This window comes from Hippocampus comes, unplaced genomic scaffold (assembly GCF_001891065.2).
Source record: "Hippocampus comes isolate QL1 unplaced genomic scaffold, H_comes_QL1_v1.1 scaffold19, whole genome shotgun sequence".
Classification (NCBI taxonomy): Eukaryota; Metazoa; Chordata; class Actinopteri; order Syngnathiformes; family Syngnathidae; genus Hippocampus; species Hippocampus comes.
The window spans coordinates 187586-206947 of NW_017805148.1; the positions used below are offsets into that span (position 1 = coordinate 187586).

Consider the following 19362-nt stretch of genomic DNA (forward strand, 5'->3'; position numbering starts at 1 on the left):
TATATATATATATATATATATATATATATATAAACACGTGCACTATTGATTGAGATAAGGGGAGCACAGGGGAGCGTGATAAATAACTGACAATTCACAGCGTTGCTCCGAGGTGACCGAGTGGTCACAGCTCTTAGAGTTTACTTGTGAATTTGGGCTTAAAATGGCATTTAAAGTGCGCATTGTCTGCACAGGCTGCGATATAATAACGCAATCACTCCGGCGTACACAAATCTATAAGCTCTATTCATATCCGCGCAAGGCTTAAACCTTTCAAAGTATTAAATCTGCAGAACATTGTCAATGTAAGAGAAAGGATGACGACAGACGCGCTTAATAACACCACATAAGCGGGACATTTGCATGCGGATAACACGCAACGACAATAAAAAAAAAAAGGATTAATATAATACTCGCGTCTAACGGCGGATGCGTTTAGCTGCCGCACAAGATGATGTGCGCGGCTTCAAATTGAATTGTTGCCTGCATGGTGCGCTTGTGCCGGGAAGTGTTCTATATTTGCCTGCACAATTGATTGGTTATGATTCACAATATCTGTTGCTGTTTTGATGCCAGAGATGATAAGACACGCACTGCTGAGCACCATCCTCCATGCACGAGCTGTCATGGACCAACACAACCTGAATCAGTTTTGCTTTTTTAAAAAAATATATTTTATTTAAGTGCTAAATTCTAAATATTTAAAAATTAATCAGGAATAGGGGTGACATTCACCATGCAATATTTTATATTTAAGCACACGAGCAACAATATAGCTTGTCATCCAGCGCCTCTTCCCGCCTACCATTCTTATTTGTTCAGATCTTCTCACTCGAGTATCTAACAGGAAATGATGCGTGTATTCAGTAATCGGACATGCATTGGCACAGCCACGCAAACGTAAAATTTTCCAGAAATACACCGATGAAGTCACCGTATAGGATCGGCGGTGTTTTTGCTGCCAAAAGTCTGAAAAGAGCTCCGGGGGGGTACGAGCGGCTGCGTGCGAACAAACAAGCCGGGCAAGAGCGTCGCTGCGCCGGCTTGGCTGGCCGCGCTCGTTCGGCTGCGCCTCGCGGTGCCGCTTGTTGACGTATTCACACTACACAGAGCGACTTATTGACTGACCGACTCAAGGTTGGGATGGCGATTCACATGCAAAGCCTTTTTTTCTTACTGTTTTCCTATTATTATTTTTTTTTTTGCCCGCTTTCTCTTTTGCCGTTTTGCAAACACCTTCTTATAAGACTCCAGCCTGATCGCCTCCACCCGGACCTGTTAAAACCCCGCCCCCTTGGTGCCTCACAATTGGTCCGAAAGCGTCAAAGAGCCAATCAAAGGGAGTCGCTGCAACACATCCATCCTGCGTGGAGCCCCGTGGGCCACAGAAGGCGCTAGGAAAATCACGGAGCTGGGACCTTACCACACTCTCTTTCTTTCTCTCTCTCTTTCTCCGCTCTCCTCCTCCTCCTCTTCCTCTTCCTTCTCTCTCTCTCCCTCTTCTGTCGAGCTCCGTGGACGACTTGTTTCCCCGCACACGTCCTTCCCAGAAATGTGCGTGAAGGCGAGGGGACGCCCGGCGTGTGTGTGCGTGCGTGCGTAAAGAGGCGCAAGGGAGTGCGGAGCCAGTCGAGGCAGGACACGGGAAGCTGCGAGGAGGGGACGATTCAAAAAAGTAGGGGGGGAAATCAGCTGCAGCGTCCGAGAAAGCCAACCAAGGAGGGACGCGCTTTTGTTTTCTCTCCTTTTTTTCCCCCTTTCCGTGTATCTCCTTTGAACCGGGAATGGCGACGCAGTGAAGAGGAAGAATGCAACGCCGTAGACTCGAGTGACGCACCCGAGTCGGTTCGTGTGTGTGCGGCAAAAACTCTCAAGTGCAGCCGCTCCTTTTCTTCATGGGGAACATCCTCGCCTTTTGATTTTTAAATTCCCCCAACTCCCTCCCCCGAAAAAAAAAAGAACAGTGGACTCTCGTCGGATGCTTCAAGTTTGAAGGAGGACTTGTTCTTCTTCTTGAACATTTCCCACCCCTCCTTCTTCTTCTCCTCGTTTTGATTTCGCACCGCGTCCGAAACACTCCAACAAGCCCCACGTCCGCACTGCTTGCGAAGCACTTGGATGAACTTCCTGATGAGAGATCCAGTCGTCCAGGGCTCGAGTATGGCATATCATCCGTTTATACCTCACCGGGGTCCGGAATTTGCCATGAGCGCCATGCTGGGCCACCAGCCGCCCTTCTTTCCGGCTCTGGCGCTGCCCCCCAGCGGCTCGCTCTCTCTGCCGGGCGCCCTGGGCAAGCCGATCATGGATCAGCTGATGGGGGGAGCGGCCGACTCCGGGCTCCACTTTTCCTCGCTGGGTCACCAGGCCGCCGCGGCGGCCGCTGCCGCCGCGCACCTCCGACCGCTCAAGAGCCTGGAGCCCGAGGAGGAGGTGGAGGACGATCCCAAAGTGCACCTGGAAGCCAAGGAGCTGTGGGAGCTCTTCCACAAGAGGGGCACCGAGATGGTGATCACTAAATCCGGAAGGTGAAGCTCGCTCTGCTGCTGCTGCTTTGACATGTCAAACGTAGACGTTAGGATCGGGAAGCTTGAATCGGATTTTCGGGAGACTACATCGAGTCTGGTTGTCTCGCTTTTAAATTGTGCTGGATTCACTCTGAAAACAGCCCGGTCAAAAATAAGGAGTCAAAAGGCAACCACTTGGGCCAATTTGACACAACGTAAAACAACCCCCCCAAAAAGGTAGCAATCACAAAAAAATGGATGTTAAAAATATGGATCAAAAAGGAACCGACTGGTTTAATTTGACCCAATTAGTTGGTTTTATTTTGGACAAGATTATTTGCTTTTTTGGGCTGGGGCTGTTTTGTACAAAAAAATAAAAATAAAAGTTGGGTCAAATTGTGTCAAGTAGTGGGTCCCTTTTTTCACCCATACTTGGGTTATTTTTTGACTCAACTGTTAGTTTAAAAAAATAAAATTATTTCCTGAGCAAAATTGCACTCCAAAAATATGAACGTTAGGAGAATAGTGAACGTTTCTGCACAACATTTCAATGATATTTTATTGTATTAATACAAATCGGTGAGATTTAATGTGTTGCAGCATTTAAAAGGGGGGAGGGGGGCCTGTCCTGCGGTTATTAAGCCCCCAGTAAAGCTTTGCGTATACACACACACACACACACACACACACACACACACACACAGGCGCGCGCACACACAGATTTTGTTCTTATAATCCGATCATTCATTTCGCTAAACTTTACACCTGACAGATCGCACTTTCAATTGTGTGTGTGTGCGCGTGCGTGTGTGTTTGTTTCAAGCACTGTAATGACTGCTGACTCTCCATTGACTCTTGTTGTGTGTACGTGCGTGTTTACATGTTGACTGCATAAACTCGTGCGTCTTAAATTAAGCCGTTTCTTTTTCTTCTTTTTTTCTTTTAACATGCAATCCAAACGTATTCCCTGGTACCAAATCCACCCCCGCAAAAAAAAAAAAAAAAAAAAAACCGTGCTTTGGCGTCAAGGCGGATGTTCCCCCCCTTCAAAGTGAGGTGCACGGGCCTGGACAAGAAGGCCAAGTACATTCTCCTGATGGATATCGTGGCGGCCGACGACTGCAGGTACAAGTTCCACAACTCGCGCTGGATGGTGGCGGGCAAGGCCGACCCGGAGATGCCGAAGAGGATGTACATCCACCCGGACAGCCCCGCCACGGGCGAGCAGTGGATGTCCAAGGTGGTCAACTTCCACAAGCTCAAGCTCACCAACAACATCTCCGACAAGCATGGATTTGTAAGTTCCACTAATGTATGTCCATTTTACTATTTTCCTACCTATTTATTGATTTCTTTGCACAATCATGTATTTCATAAGAGCTGTAAAGTACAATTCGCGTTATTGCATGAACAACTATGGAGGTGTTGTGTACTATGGGCCACAATATTAGGCACAGCAGCAAATACATTTTATATATATATATATTCACACACACACACACACACGGATGTGTGTGTTTCAGCACACCTGCTTTTTGCGTTTGGTGTAATTCAGAGCCTCGAAGCATATGCAGTCATATTATCAAGTACACCAGCCCAATTTAATGAGATCCCGTTCACGTGGCTTTGCAAATAATTTCACGGAAAAAAAAGAAGCTCAAACCCACACTGTAAACACACACACACACACACACACACACACACACACACACACACACACACACACACACACGCTATAAACAGTAATTTAAGTTGGAACAACTTAACATAAAGTATTGACATTTATAGGGACAATGCAAGTTAGCACAACAAAGCAAAGCTGGTTGCGCCAAAACATTTTTGTTGGTTGTTTTTCCTACTATCTTTAAAATGGGGAGGGGGGGGCAATACAAGGTACAATTAGTTCTGTCAACTCTTCGTTCTGTGTTGTAAAATATGGAAATGCCAATTTTTTACATGAGCAAACCAAAAATGATTTGGTTGAGTTGCCCAACGTACGATTTTATTGAAGTTTGTAGCCTTCAAATTTTGAGTTCACACACACACACACACACACACACACACACACACACGAAAATACAGTGAACTAGCCAGAATATGATCAATAAATTATTTTGTAGCACTTGACACGGAGGACTCACATTGTCAAAATACACAAACGTAAACACACGCACTAATATTGTGGTTACCCCATTTCTGGCAACAGCGCGTTGCATGATTTCGTTTGTAGTTTGAACAAATGTTCCCTTCGAATTTGTAACGCAACGGGTGCTTTCTGCGACGTGGCATTCCAGTTTTAACGAAACATTTTCTTCCACAGGATTATGGATTAATAACGAGAGCGGCGTGTTGACATTTTTCGGCGCTCTCCGTTTGTGTGTTTGACAGACCATCTTGAACTCCATGCATAAATATCAGCCTCGCTTTCACATCGTGAGGGCCAACGACATCCTCAAGCTGCCCTACAGCACTTTTAGGACGTACGTGTTCCCCGAGACCGACTTCATCGCGGTGACCGCTTATCAGAACGACAAGGTAAACAAAATCGGAACGAAAAGGAAGAATTAAAAGAAAGAAAAGCCCGCCCGCCCGCCCGCCCTCCCCCAACCCCCGCTTGTTGCATGCGCGGTTCATTCAAGTGCATTCGTTTTGTTGTCATAAAAAATGAAAGACGTGCTGCGGGAAGGAATGTTGCACATGCAGGTTAGTATGCTTTTTAAAAAAAATTAAATCACGTGGAAGGGATTTGGTAGTGGCACACACATACAGACTCAAACACACACACACACACACACACACGCCCTCTCTCGCTGCATGCGCAAAAAAAGGTTGGGGGGCGGTTTAGAAATGGGAGGAAAAAAAGAAGAAGGGCAACGCTCTGCGCATGAATGGAGAAAGAGAAAAGGCTTTTCGTGTCACACTATACGCTGTGTGCTTACATTTGTGTGTGTGTGTGTGTGTGTGTGTGTGTGTGTGTGTGTGAAATCAAATGCATACACAAAAATAATACATGCATTCTTTTATGGGAAAATGGTCACACTATGCAATGGCAACACCTAATGACGTTGGACGACGTCAGTGTGTATATAAAAAGTTCACAATAGTGCACCAATTAATAGCAAAAAAAATCGCCGATGAGCTTTTGTGCTTGACTGTTTTTAATTTGACCACAGTGCTTTATTTTGTAACGCTTTTAAAAAAATAAGTGCCAGTGTCCGATGTTCAGTTGTTCCTTAAGCACGATGACTTACAACGCCTTTTCTTTCTCCCTTTTTTTTTGGTTGTAATTGTATTTGCAGATAACTCAGCTTAAAATCGATCACAACCCTTTCGCCAAAGGCTTCCGTGACACTGGCAACGGCCGGCGGGAAAAGAGGTAAGTCAGAGCTGCTGCTGCTGCAACAACAACAAAATAATCGCGTTAGCTGGATTAAAACGCGTCAAAGCGTCAAAATTGACCCTCGGGGGGATGTTGCTCTCTTTTAGCAGGCACCGCACGCCGTCCAAAAAAAAATTGCTGCTATTGGAGCACGTTCACTGACTTACCTCGCTTTTATTACAAGCACAAGCAGGGATTTATTGCGCAATGTGTGGCGTTTGTCGCCATGGTAACATGGTTTTCTCCAGCCATGTTGTCTCTTTTTTTTTTTGGTGCGGAAATATGAAGGTAAATTGTGATTTGTACAGGAAACAGTTGGCCCTGCAGTCCATCCGCTCGTACGAGGAGCAGCAGAAGAAGGAGAACGGAGCTTCGGACGACTCCTCCGGGGAGCAGGCCCCCTTCAAGTGCTTCGGTCAGGCCTCCTCCCCTGCCGTGTCCACTGTGGGGCCCCCACACCTCAAAGGTATACTCAGCCGCGTGGGTGCATTTAAGTGGCCGGGTTTGTGTTTTTCTACCGTCAATTGGGTCATCCAAGAGTGCTAATGCATTAAAACGTAAATAATGTGATTTCTCCTCCCACCCCCCGAACAGTAAAAATAATACATACGTATTGCTTGTTGAACTATGATGTTATTAAATGAACAAAAGCCATTTTTTGAGGGTTTTTTTTTTTTTTTTGCTTCGGTTCGATGTAAACTTGACATATTTCAAGTGGTGACGTTGCCGAAAGGAGAAATAAAGTCTTGTAACTCACGGCCAGGCCAAAATATTAGGGACACCCCCGCATTCTGGCAAGCGTGACATTAGGCCACAGCATTAGGTACACTTGCACCTCTGATTCGAACGTCGAGCGTATTTCTTCCCATTTTCTGCGGTTTTATTTTGGGGGAAACCACATTTTCAGCCACACTTGCAGATCTAAAAACAAGAGGTGCATCAAAAACAACCGACTGATCGCATCAGATATCGATAGATAAATAAATACGTATTTAAAGCAGATGGATATTATTTCGCTCAAGGGACATAACATCAGGTACACCTGTAGCCCTAACATTGCAGCTTGATCATTTGCTGCGATGTTTCATGTTAGAAATTAACGAATTTAACTTCGTTCTTGTGCTTGGGGGTTTGCGCTGTCATGTTGAGGTGTTTCTAATATTTTGAATCATATCCAAAGATTAGAAACGTGGAATTAAAAACCTGAAAAGGTAACAGACACAAATTATTAACGTAATAATTACACACACACAAAAAAAAGATTGATGGAATTTTCACGAAACTAATTGTTAATATATCTATTCAGCAGACACGACTCGCGCTTCCGTAGCACCCACCAATACTGCGAATAAAATGCTTAATTGTGAAATCTTGATTTCACATTTGCAATGGGGATCTTGAATTTAAAAAAATATATGACAAGAGCTGAGCGGGATTTGAGTTACGCACCATTTCGAGTCGAACTGCACATAGAACATTGTCGCGGAATGCTGAAAGTACGTTACAAAAAAAAACAGACGATGCATGTGTTGTTGAAAATGTCATCGGCATTTCATTTTTTGGCTTAAAAAGCAACAAGTGGAATAAAGTGAATCGGGAAAAAAATACATGTAGGCCTACACAATTGAGGATTAAATAAAATTAAACATCTAATGATGTAACCGCAGGTAACAAGGTAACAGATATAAAGTTGAATATTTAGACAACTTTCGACCAAACCAATTCACGCAACAAGTATTTAGCGGGTGCCGAGTACGCATACGGCCATTTGATTGTAAACGGCGATTTTGCATTTAGCGAAGTTACGAAACGATTTTGATATTTATTGTCATTTCTGGGGGGCTCCAGACTTGTGTGACAGCGACGAGGACAGCGACGACGAGAGCAAAGACGGTCACGTCAAAGACGGTCCAGACTCCAGCAAGATCTCGACTACGACGGAGGACGGCAAAGAGCACGACGCCAGCCCGCTCAAGGGCCACCTGTTCGGGGGAGGCGGCGTCGGCGGCGTCGTCGTCGGCTGCGGCGGCCCCACCGGCCGAACCCGAGACGGCGGCAGCCCGAGGACCGAGCGAGGCCGGGCGGACTCTCGACAGAGCCCCATCACCGTCATCTCCAGCACCACGCGCTCCGGGGAGGATGTGAAGAGCCCCAGCCTGGAGCCGGTCAAGGAGGACGAGTGCCGGCCGCCGGGCAAGGACGCCTTCGCGCCGTTAACTGTGCAGACGGAGGCCGCGCACATGGGCCATCACGGCCACATGCCCAACTTTGGATTTGCCGGCGGCCTGACGGGACAGCAGTTTTTCAACCACTTGGGGGGCGCGCACCCGTTCCTCCTGCACCCGGGTCAGTTCAACATGGGCGGCGCCTTCTCAAACATGGCCGCTGGCATGGGGCCCCTACTGGCCGCAGTGTCTACGGGAGGGGTGAGCACCATGGACACCAGCAGCATGGCGTCCTCCCCTCAGAGCCTAGCGGGGGCTCCGGGCCTGCCCTTCCATCTGCAGCAACACGTCCTGGCCTCGCAGGTAACCCAAAAAAAAAAAAAAAATCCCCCCCAGAACAGCATGTGAACACATGCTTATATATGTTTTTTCATTTAAACGTAAATGTTCTGAGTAAAGTGCAACAAGTCCACTCACGGGCCACTTTATTGCATGAATACACCTGCACTATTGTAAGATAGCATTTGTTTACCGAAGCGCAAAAGCTTACACTCACTATAGTCACAGTATTAGGTATGCACATTTTATGTATATATAAAACACACCACAAATACACACACACATACACTACATACCCACAGACATTCTAAGTACACTGGCATAATGTATTTTAATCCAATTCAAGAGATAGCTATATAAATGTAATAATGCACATGCAAGCTCATATATCCCAAGGGTAAATAGATTCATACATATTCTAACTCGGCGATACACACCTGCGTGATATATAACAATACAACACAAGAGATGACTGAAAATGCCCAGAGCAGCTAATGTATCAACTTGATATACAGTATTGCCAACAGCTTAAACATGTTGAAATTTAAAGGCACGGTAGAGCAAGTACTGGCATAACACTTACTGATCCAATGGAGGAGAGGTACCAAAAATTCCTTTAGAATCGGAAAATGTGAGTTTCTATCAAACAAGCTCAGGTATACTTGTACAGTTCAATACAAGCGATGGGAGGAAAATGGCTTATGGTTAAAAAGTGCTCACCGAAGCTAATGTATTGTATTTATTTATATTGAGGGCCAATAGCTAACACATAATTAGCATCAAAATCTTCCCTAACAATGCTCAAGCTCAACTTGGTGTCAGAAAGGGGTTCACTGAACTCAGCATTTTTTATGGCGGCCGGGTAGAACTGCCTCAAGTGTTGCCCCTGTAGCTAAACAAGGTAAGCAAAACATCAGAAACGGGTAACGTGTCAGTTTCGCCAGTTTATGGCCCGACACGTCGTCAAGGCGTCTCGCTCGAGTGCAGACGTGAGGAATTTTAAGACGCATTAGAAATTCTTCAACTCAGGCAAAGCTGTTTACATGCAGTCGCAGTGCTGCCGGGGGGTTCGCTCGCTTGGCCACGGGACGCCGTATTGCAAAAGGTGCTCACCTCTAGGTGTGTTAATACGCGGCGATAAAAACGTGTGACTCTCCAGAAGGCAGCGCACACGCTTGTTTTGATCCACACATGCGGCGGCGTACGGCACAGGCTGCCAAGGGCCCCGGGGCAAGACTGTAACTGCGCCCCTAAAGACGGTTGGCACTCCCACAGTCGATTCCACTCGTCCCGTTTTGACCCCCTTGGCCTCTAAAAAGGCTGACGCAATCAAAGCGAAGTGTTTTTAATCCATCCATTCAATAAAACGCTTGCGATTTACATTCAACGCGCTCTCCGTATTGACAGTATTGCTTACTCCTGGCTGGTGGAGAGCTTTTGACGCTGATGAAGAAACGTCGGCAGCGAGCTCAAACAGTACAAACAGTGCACACTTGCAATTGAAGGATTATGTGAGTCGGAAGCAATAAAAGACAAAAAAAAAAACAACACATCTGCAATTTACGGATTACAAGAGGCGGATTATACATTTGCAAAGACCAATTTCCACGAATCGGCCACACAGTTTGGAAAGCTGCTTGCGTCGCGGGAACGCAGACCCACTATGGACGTGAAAAATATGGAAAGCGGCATGGGGGAGATTTTTCATGGTGCAACACTTCATTGTACATTTGTTTTATTATTTGCTATAACATCATAATTTGGGGTTCTTTACCAATGATCATATTGCTGATTTAGTCGAACCGCTTAGAATCACGTGAGCAATTTAAAGGGGACATATGCAATCCACCCCACACACCCCCGCCCCACCAAAAAAAAAAAAAAAAAAATCAACAACCAGTCAGGGACGCAAGAAGTGACATCGGGTGCTCACTATTTGTTGCACAGGTACGCTCAACAAAATGTGATAAGTTAACACGTCTTTATTTTTGAGGAAAAGAGGGAAAAATGACATCACTTTAGCATATTTTAATCAGGTGCAATCGATGTGGGCCTACGTGATTGAATTAAGTAAATCCAATTTTTGGATCAACAGGTCGGAGCCAGTGATTAGTATGTCCACGAGTCCTTGTTTGTTGTGACTTCTGTCTCCATCTGGTTGTTTTTCCTCGGGCGCGGTGGTGTCTTGCATATTAGAGGCACAAGATGGCATAAGAACAGACAGCTGACTTTTAAATTTTCTTTTCATGTAGTACTGTTAATTGTAAATCACAACATTTGTGTGTGTGTAAAATTGCAAAGTCCCTCATCGACGTAAGCTTGGTCCCACAGACTAGAAAAGTAGTTCGATGAGAAAATAAAATAACCATAAGTTGGGCTACCGCATTCGGCAGAACAAAACAAAGCAATTCCTTCCAGTTCGCTGATCATTTTTACATGAAAACCTGACACATTTTAATTGAATCAGGATGTTAAAATGTTAAATTAACTTTGTAATAACGTGATGTTGAACTTTGTTTTTCTAGTGTGGCAGCAAAACGCTTCCGTCCCCTTCAACAGCACACTGCTAAAAAAATAACGGACGCGATTTGAGTGATGCTTCATTGACTGTAATTTTACGTCTTGCACTTTTTTTTTTTTAATCCCCATGCTCCAGACAGTTTAGGTCCTTTTGACATGTTGACAAAGTTCTCTGCGGTCACTACAACAAATTTGCCTCCCCACTCCGAAGAGAGCAAGCAGGAAAGGGGGTGGGGGTGGAGGGGGGAGTGCTATTTTTCTGGTATTATCATTTGCCAGAATTGCTTCACGCTTAAACCGAAGCTACATTTCCCTGTTAAAAAGTTGTACGAATAACCAGTTTTAATATTCAGACCGCTGCAGTCTCGTGGCTTCAGCTGTGCACCATTTTTTTAATTCCAAAATGTAAAAAAAACAAAAGTTTTAATCGTCAAAGAAAAAAAATTGGGGGGGAGGATCAACTCTGCTCATTAATGATTTATAAGGACTTATCAGAATTTGAGGGTTTAAAAAAAACGTCAGTATTATATAAAAAATTAGCATAGGGAATATCTTTAATTTATAAGACAATAATGATGTCATTTTTTTTTTGTGCATTGACTGTGGGTAGCAATTACAGGCCGATTTTCGCTAACTGCAATGATATGAATCGTGATTTTTTTTTTTTTTTTCACGGTGCCCCCTGGGGGCCACAGCACCCTTGGCATTGGAGTATATAGCATAACTCACCTAGACTCTTGCTCAACCCCTGACTAATTTTTGAAAGTGGCAGGGGGGGTTGCCTGGACGACCAACGGGCTGGCGAGAGGGGTGGGGGCGGAGGAAAGCTGGGCGTGGTCTGGCTGTGATTGACAGCATCAGTGAAACGACAATGTAAATCATTTCTATACCACGACAAGCAATGCTAAATAAACAAACCGAATGTTACGCTAATAAATCAATAACGTGATAACCGATATAAGCGCTACGATTCCAACTTGCCATGGGGGGGCATGTACGAGACTGAGCTGTTCATACCTTCCGAGGTGGCGGAGTGACTTCGTCAGGATTTCTTGCTAGTCTTCCGGTCCGCTTTGTACCGCTAAATTCACATGCAGTTCAGTGTTTAACCTGAAGATGGCTCCAAACAGACATTTTTTTGTGCCCCAATTTTAAGATAAAAAATTAAAAGAAGAAAAATCAGCAAATGTACAGGTTACACCGGCGCGAGTAGAAGAAAATTGTAGCTGCTGCTATCACAAATTTTAGAGGCTAAAAAGTGTTTCTGGTTTGCATCCCAATCACTGCACATGTCCCCCAAAGACAAAGCGAGCACACAAAAACAAACAATCTGGCATCCCATGTCCATTGAGGGATTGCTCAAGCAGCAAGTGTCTCGCGTACGTCACAAAGATGCGGTCGGGCAGGGACGGAATGCGTTTTGGCCAACTGTGAAATGATGTTGACTCGTTGCCAATGACAGTATAATGGCTTCTTTTATGTGCTAACTGAAACTACTTAAGAGATTTCCACCACACTTGCTGGAGGGCGGGGCATGAAGTGTCTCAGGCCAACAAAAACAGCGACTTAAAAAGGTGTGAGATCCCAGACTTGATTTGGGTTTGACAATCGCAACAGTGGGGCAGAGAAGGAAATCCACGGTATGAAGGCAGACAATTTTTGGTGGTCATTACATTTTGGAATTTTTCCTTCCACTTTAGTCTACATTTCGAGGAACTTTTTTTTTGTCCTCATTTTGTCTATTTACTAAGCACTGTTCGGGCTTGGCAGCAGTTTTGCCAATATTGGATTTTCATGTTTTCCGCTTCCTTTTACCGATATGACATCTGTTTTTAAATCCAATTTTCCAGAAAATATTTTTCATTTATAACGTTCCAAAGAATTCCATATCATAATAATAATGCTGCTCCAGTTTGACATTGCGCTTTTCTGGACGCTCAAAGACGCTTCACAATGGCTATATTATTTATGCACTCACATATTCACGCTCTGGTGGCGCTAAACTATGTTCTGTAACCGCAGCTGCCCTGGGGCAGGCTGACGGAAGCGTGGCTGCCGGTATGCGCCTCCGGCCCCTCCGACAACTACCAAATATTCCCAGCCGTACACCAGTGTAGGTGAAGGGTCTTGGCCAAGGACACGACGACACACGACTCCGACAGAGTGGGGATTCAAACAGATGACCCTTTGGTTACTTCACGACCCCTAAGTCCCAGGCCACGGCTTGCCGCATATCTTACGATACCCAATTTCCACCCCCAAAAAATTTTCTTAATTGAATCCAATTTCCAGAAAGCCATGTTTCTTTACATTAGTCCAAGAGCTACCTCTCTGATGTCTAATTTTTATCTGATTTGCGATTGCAATTTTCCTTGGCGGAGGTATTCAGCATCTCGACTTACAGAAATGTAACCCTTTCAGGGACAGCGGTTGCTTCAGTGGACAGCTTATCATGCTATCAGGTTACAGGGTGCATGAAAGGGTTAAATTGTGGCCACAAAATGCTAATTTGTGGCCCAGAATTAGGTGGAGCATGCATATGAAACACTAATTTGAAGGGGATGATGTCATTCAATAACTTGGACATCTGGGTAAGCCCATGTTGCTCGAGATTGCAATATATGTCCTCTTTGCTTCAAGCAACTCTGCGGAAATAAAATGAATATTCGTGTGGAGTCAGTATGCACACTAGACCGAATTTGTGGCCACGATGAGAAAATGTCTCCCCGCCCCCCTGCCCTATGTCATGTCTGGTTTGACGAATCGACTGAACGAACTCGACTTTCACTTTATTTACAAAGCAATTTAATAAAAATTGCAGTTGGATCCAAGTTCTGTCAATGATAAGGATCAAACAAACAAAATAGTGACTGTACTCAAAAAAACCTTTCAAAATAATATATACTCCTCGAAAGAGAAATTGACATGCAGTTTTGAAAATTGCATTCGCAAAAAGCTACGGAAATTCTCCTGTATTATTTGATCAGGACATAGGCTAAGGGGTTAAGAAATAGTGAACGACAATAGTTCATTAAAATCCATATTCCGTATGTGTGTGTGAATACATTGGCCGTCATGCCTTGAAAAGTTGTCGTCGACTAGCTGTGGCCGTCACGTGCTGAAAAATAATCGGCGAGAGGGGGTGGGCGGACAGTTGCTCGCGACCAGGACCGGCCCGAAAATGACCCTTGGCCGTTCAAGGAAAAATTAACATATTTTTCAGAAAATTCCAGATGGCCACCCCCCGCCCGTTTCGTCCATTTGTCAAGTGAGGTCTGTTGTATTTCATAGTCTTTTTTTTTTTTTTTGCCAGAGTAGCGCCATGCTAATATGTACTTAAATACAACTTGACTGTCATTAACCCTTTCGTGCCCCCTGTAACCTGATAGCGTGATAAGCTGTCCACTGAAGCAACCGCTGTCCCTGAAAGGGTTCAAGAATACAAGAAAATGTTTGATGCAGCCCAACTAGTCCAAACAGCATTCTGTTTGGTGTTGCGTTGGCGGAAAATCCTGTGTTATTAGGCAGCAAAATGCAACCGATTTTAACCGTATCAGGTTGTGGTGATTTTGTCACTTGCTGTTTCTAGAAAGAGATATCACTGTCACTCAAGGAAAAAAAAATCAATAAAAATCAATCATGGCTCAGCTTGTGAACATCACATGACCAAATTTCGAAAACAAGGTGAGCCGTGATTCATCCTTACCTGTGACCTGAGGAAGTGTGATGTCATGTTCAGTCAACAACAAGTGGCAAAATGGCCGCCCACTCAGATGTGGAAAAACAAGCAGATATTGCCGCTTAACTCATATTCCAGCAACATTAATCAGACTGCTGCGTGTCGACCATTGGGGGTGCAATGAACATACTGTAGGCCTTTTTTACATAACTACAAGCTTCATCCCAAAATGTACTTTAAAGTTAAATACAACTGAACGTTACACAATGTTTACTGCATGAAAAGTAAAGTAACTGTGGTGGATTAGAAAAAAAAAAAAAATTTAAACGGGCTTTTTTCCAAAGCTACAAGCTTCATCCTTATGGGTATGTCCTTCAAAGTTAAAGAGAACTGAACAGTGCTGGACCTGAAAAGTGCTATATACTGGACTGAAAATAGTTTCAACTCTCTTTTTCCACAGCCAAGCATCCTTCCACTGTTTTATTATTTATATATATATATATATCATGTTTTTAAACCTTATATTTTAGTCAGATTTTGAACCAAGGGATTCTTTTGACGACACCGTTTTGAGAATCACTGCTTGAAATGACATTTGTAGTGTGCTTGGGAGTTCTATTGACAGGAAAACAAACAAACAAACAAAAATGTTCCTTTTACGAAAAGTATAAATCGCAAAGATATGAGAAATTGATGATTTTGCATTTTTCTGTTCTCTCTGTCTGCCACTCGCAGGGTCTGGCCATGTCCCCCTTCGGAAGCCTGTTCCCCTACCCGTACACGTACATGGCGGCAGCCGCGGCAGCCTCTTCCGCAGCCGCCGCCTCATCCTCATCATCATCGTCGGTGCACCGGCACCCCTTCTTGAACGCGGTGCGCCCCCGCCTCAGGTACAACCCCTACTCGCTCCCCATGACTGTACCGGACAGCACGCTGCTCAGCACGGCCGCCGCCGCCGCCTCGGCCTCGGAGCTAAAGGGGGACGTGCTGGTGCCGGCCAGCCCGGCGTCGGCCCAGCTCGACTCGTCCACATCTGAGGTGACGAGTCGCTCGGTGTCGCCCAAATTGTGCGCGGACAAGGAGGGCGCCAACGAGCTGCAGAGCATCCAGCGCCTCGTCAGCGGGCTGGACTCAAACCAGGACAGGTCGAGAAGTGGGTCGCCCTGAGGAGAACGAGGAAAGGGAGGGGCGGGGGGGGGGGGGGGGGGGGGGGCCCCCCCCCCCCTTCCTCTTTGTCACTGCTCGAGTGTGCCTGCGTGTTTCACACTTGTAGATAACAGTCGTCGGTTTCAAACGGGTTGTGGCGAGCGTCGCGTTGAATAAATCTCAGCGTGATAGCTCGTCGTTTTTAAAAAGTCTTCCAGGACGTCGCGGCGCGCAACAGATGGATGTCTTATGTTAAGTGCGTGCTTATGCTACGGGTGTAATCTCAAGATTAACTTGTTAATTCCCTCTGGCGTGTTGGGAATTAATATGCAATACAATGCACAGCCCAGCCTCCGACGGCAAATGTCCCCGAGGTTGGAAAAATCGGAAATCAAGCGGAAGTTTGCGGAAAAATAAGATGAGATGGGCCCTAGTTGCGTGCCAAGCGCGAGTCAAGTGCAAAGTGCAGTCAAACGGAGTTCCCCTCCCTTTTTCATTCACACGCTTTTTATTTCTTGTCATTTCCCAAATATCTTGAAAGACAACAGGAGGACTTTGTTCATAGCGGGTCTTTCGAGAGAAACCTAGTTGAGTTTCTGAAATGCACTTTGGTTTAATACACATCTGATATGTATTGTTTTTCTTTTTAAATTAAAAAAAAACAACACTTAACCTGTCTTTTTTTTTGTAATACCGTACAAGTATTGAAACTGCAAAGTGGTCAAATGGGTGAGACTTCACGAATTGAAGTTGCTGCTGTCGCCTAACTGCATAGTACACGACGAAATGTTTTGGGTTTTTTTTTTTAATTTCTTATACTTCTTCCCAATATGCACTCTGAATTTACACCTTTGGATTTCCACTACCAGTGAACATGACCTACCTTGAAGAGACTGCTGTATTTTATTGTACAATTTCAATTTTAACCAATTGCCCCCCCCCCTAAAAAAAAAAAGAAAAAAAAGTTGCATGTCCTCCCCCTTCCTCCTCCTATCGTGAATGTTCTTTAAAACAGTGGGTGGGGGGAGAAACATTTCTTTTCACAATATACATCTTCAATTGGAATTGCTTTCTTTTTGTATGTTTGTTTGTTTGTTTCTTTTCCATCCCAAAACTGCTCTGGGTAAAAAATAAAGGCCCAAGAGTAATTAATGTTCAATAGGCAAAGGGAAGCAGAAAAGTCAAATATATAACAACAACAATAACAACATGAAAGTTAGTATTGAGTCTACATGTACATATGAGTATATAAAATATTTATGTATAATTATTTCATATTGTTGCGTGTAAATAAAAAAGTAGTTTGTCCTAGGGATCTGTTGTTAATTTATTGTGGATATATCTGTGTAATGGTAGTTTGTGGCTATTATCCTTTTGTTGCCATCTCCATTTATTATCGTCTCTCTTGTCAAACTCTTCAACTATGGATTTTAGTCCACCCTTAATATTCACTCAGCTAGTTACTCACACTCATGTGCCATTGTATTTTTCACTTGTTGTTCGTGTGTGTGTGTGTGTGTGTGTGTGTGTGTGTGTGTGAAACTGTCCTCTCCTTTCCTTTTAATGGCTCCAGCTCGGAGTCAAGAGTTTATCAGGTGTCTATCTTTATTTGTATGTCGTCTGGTTAATGTGCAGCGAGGCTGGCGCTGGGTGGGGGGGGGGATGCAAACACGTCGTCGCTCTGTCTCTGCGTGTGCCCGAGTGTGTGTGTGTGTGTGTGTGTGTTAATTATTTTCAACGAATGAAAAAGGCGACAACGAACGCACCGCACTAATGGCTTGAAACATCTTTAAAAAAATATTTTTTCTTCTTTTTTAGAAATGCAAAACAAGTGTTAAAGTTGGACAAAAAAAAGTGGATCTTTTTTTCTGTTATGGAAATTTGTACACCTGGTCGTTAAAAGTGCCGTATAATCTTAAAAAAATAAGTAAGACAAAAAAAATAATAAAAAAAACAATATGAAGGTTTCGTTTTCTTTTTGTGTTTCTTACGCTGGGTTATGTTGTAGCCTATCGAAATTTTTTTTTTGTCTAGTTTACACCATCGACATCGTGTTCTTGAAAGTTTCAATAAAACGTTGAAATGTCCCTTTACTTATCCGTGTCATTTTACACTACGCACGCACCCATGCAGCCTTGATCACTTGGATGTGTCAATAAAGTTGGATTCACCTGACGAAACACTTGACACACCTCCCACAACTACGAACTAAATTCAAATAATTTCATTTAACTATTTTCCATTATTAGCTATATTCTTGCTACGACAACGCTCAGTTGCTTCAGCAGACTTTTTTTTTTGGGGGGGTTAAGAAAGGAAATTGGATTTATTTCAAGGGCAAATGTGCTTCTGCGCTGTTAAAAGCAAATGTATATATTTTTTGTTACGAAAAGGTCAATGTTAGCAAACAAACCTCTAAAAAAAACAAGAATGTAATTGGACTTTCGAATGTGACTTTGAAAAAAGGTGGAGGGAAAAAAAACTGTCCTCTCCTTTCCTTTTAATGGCTCCAGCTCGGAGTCAAGAGTTTATCAGGTGTCTATCTTTATTTGTATGTCGTCTGGTTAATGTGCAGCGAGGCTGGCGCTGGGTGGGGGGGGGGATGCAAACACGTCGTCGCTCTGTCTCAACTGAGGCCCGAACGACGTTGAGGGTTGAGGTTATTGCTCACCTGGCGCCCCTCTCGCGCGCGTATCTGCACTTTATTGCGCGACCGGCGGCCGGGCGTCTGCAGTCCGCTCGGCGGCCCCGAGCCAGACCTCACTTCAAGCTCAAGTTTTGGTCCGGATGATCACGACGATTTGGACGGCCTTCTAAGTCCTTTGAACGCACAATTACAACTCAGCTAAAGGTGCTGACTGAAGACGTCAAAGAATGATTCTAATTTATTATACACACACACACACACACACACACACACACACACACACACACACACACTATCTAGAGCACAGGTGTCTAACTCAAGGCCCGGGGGCCAGATCCGGCCCGCCACCTCATTTTACGCGGCCCGCAAAAGCAAATCAAAAATGTCAACTTCCATGATACTAGCTAAAATCTGCACCAAATTTTTAAAATTCACATCTGTAATAAATAAGAAGGATATTGTCAGCATTTTCTTGTAACCAAACCCAGTAGCTTAAACAAAAGTGGAGTAAACCGTTATTCTTGACTTCTTTATATGGGTTCAGTCATAATGGACCTCCAAGAGAAACGGTGACTAAAATATGGCTCACGACAAAAATGAGTTTGACTCCCCTGATCAAGAGTGTCAAAATTTCTGATAAAAAGTTTGGTTTTGATTTATAATTTAAAAAAAAACATCAGTTTGAGGGGGTCAGTAGAAAAAGTCATAATATTATGACAATAGTCATTTTCCATTATAAAGTTAATATTCAAGTTCATGTGTAAAAAAAATGCTAATTTATGCTAAAAAGCTTCAGGAGTGACGTCATAAAAGATTGACACAAGAGGGGAAAAAAATGGCTGGCGCAGGTCGCCCCCTCCAGCACAGTAATGTTCTCTGGCGGGAACTGTAAGATGCTCAAGGCATTGAGAGGCACTGCCAGCATGGTGAGGCAGCCACGAGCTGTCTTGGCGTAACTCTTGCCTCTTCTCACGCACTGA

The 19362-nt window shown here is 44.2% G+C and overlaps 1 protein-coding gene across 1 annotated transcript; it reads left to right on the plus strand.

Annotated features, from left to right (window-relative positions):
* Positions 1-1345: 1345 nt before the first annotated feature.
* Positions 1346-17033, plus strand: tbx3a (T-box transcription factor 3a). The gene is made up of 8 exons (XM_019868024.1): positions 1346-2528; positions 3537-3804; positions 4896-5042; positions 5807-5883; positions 6195-6352; positions 7735-8414; positions 15325-15810; positions 16221-17033. Exons 1-7 carry the CDS (start codon positions 2119-2121, stop codon positions 15754-15756), a joined length of 2172 nt encoding a protein of 723 aa, XP_019723583.1. The 5' UTR covers positions 1346-2118; the 3' UTR covers positions 15757-15810; positions 16221-17033.
* Positions 17034-19362: the final 2329 nt, after the last annotated feature.

Coding starts and splice junctions, on each gene's coding strand:
- tbx3a (XM_019868024.1), top strand. CDS start 2,119: ATGAACTTCCTGATGAGAGATCCAGTCGTCCAGGGCTCGAGTATGGCA. Junction 5,884..6,194: donor AACGGCCGGCGGGAAAAGAG/GTAAGTCAGAGC, acceptor TGATTTGTACAG/GAAACAGTTGGCCCTGCAGT. Junction 8,415..15,324: donor AACACGTCCTGGCCTCGCAG/GTAACCCAAAAA, acceptor TGCCACTCGCAG/GGTCTGGCCATGTCCCCCTT.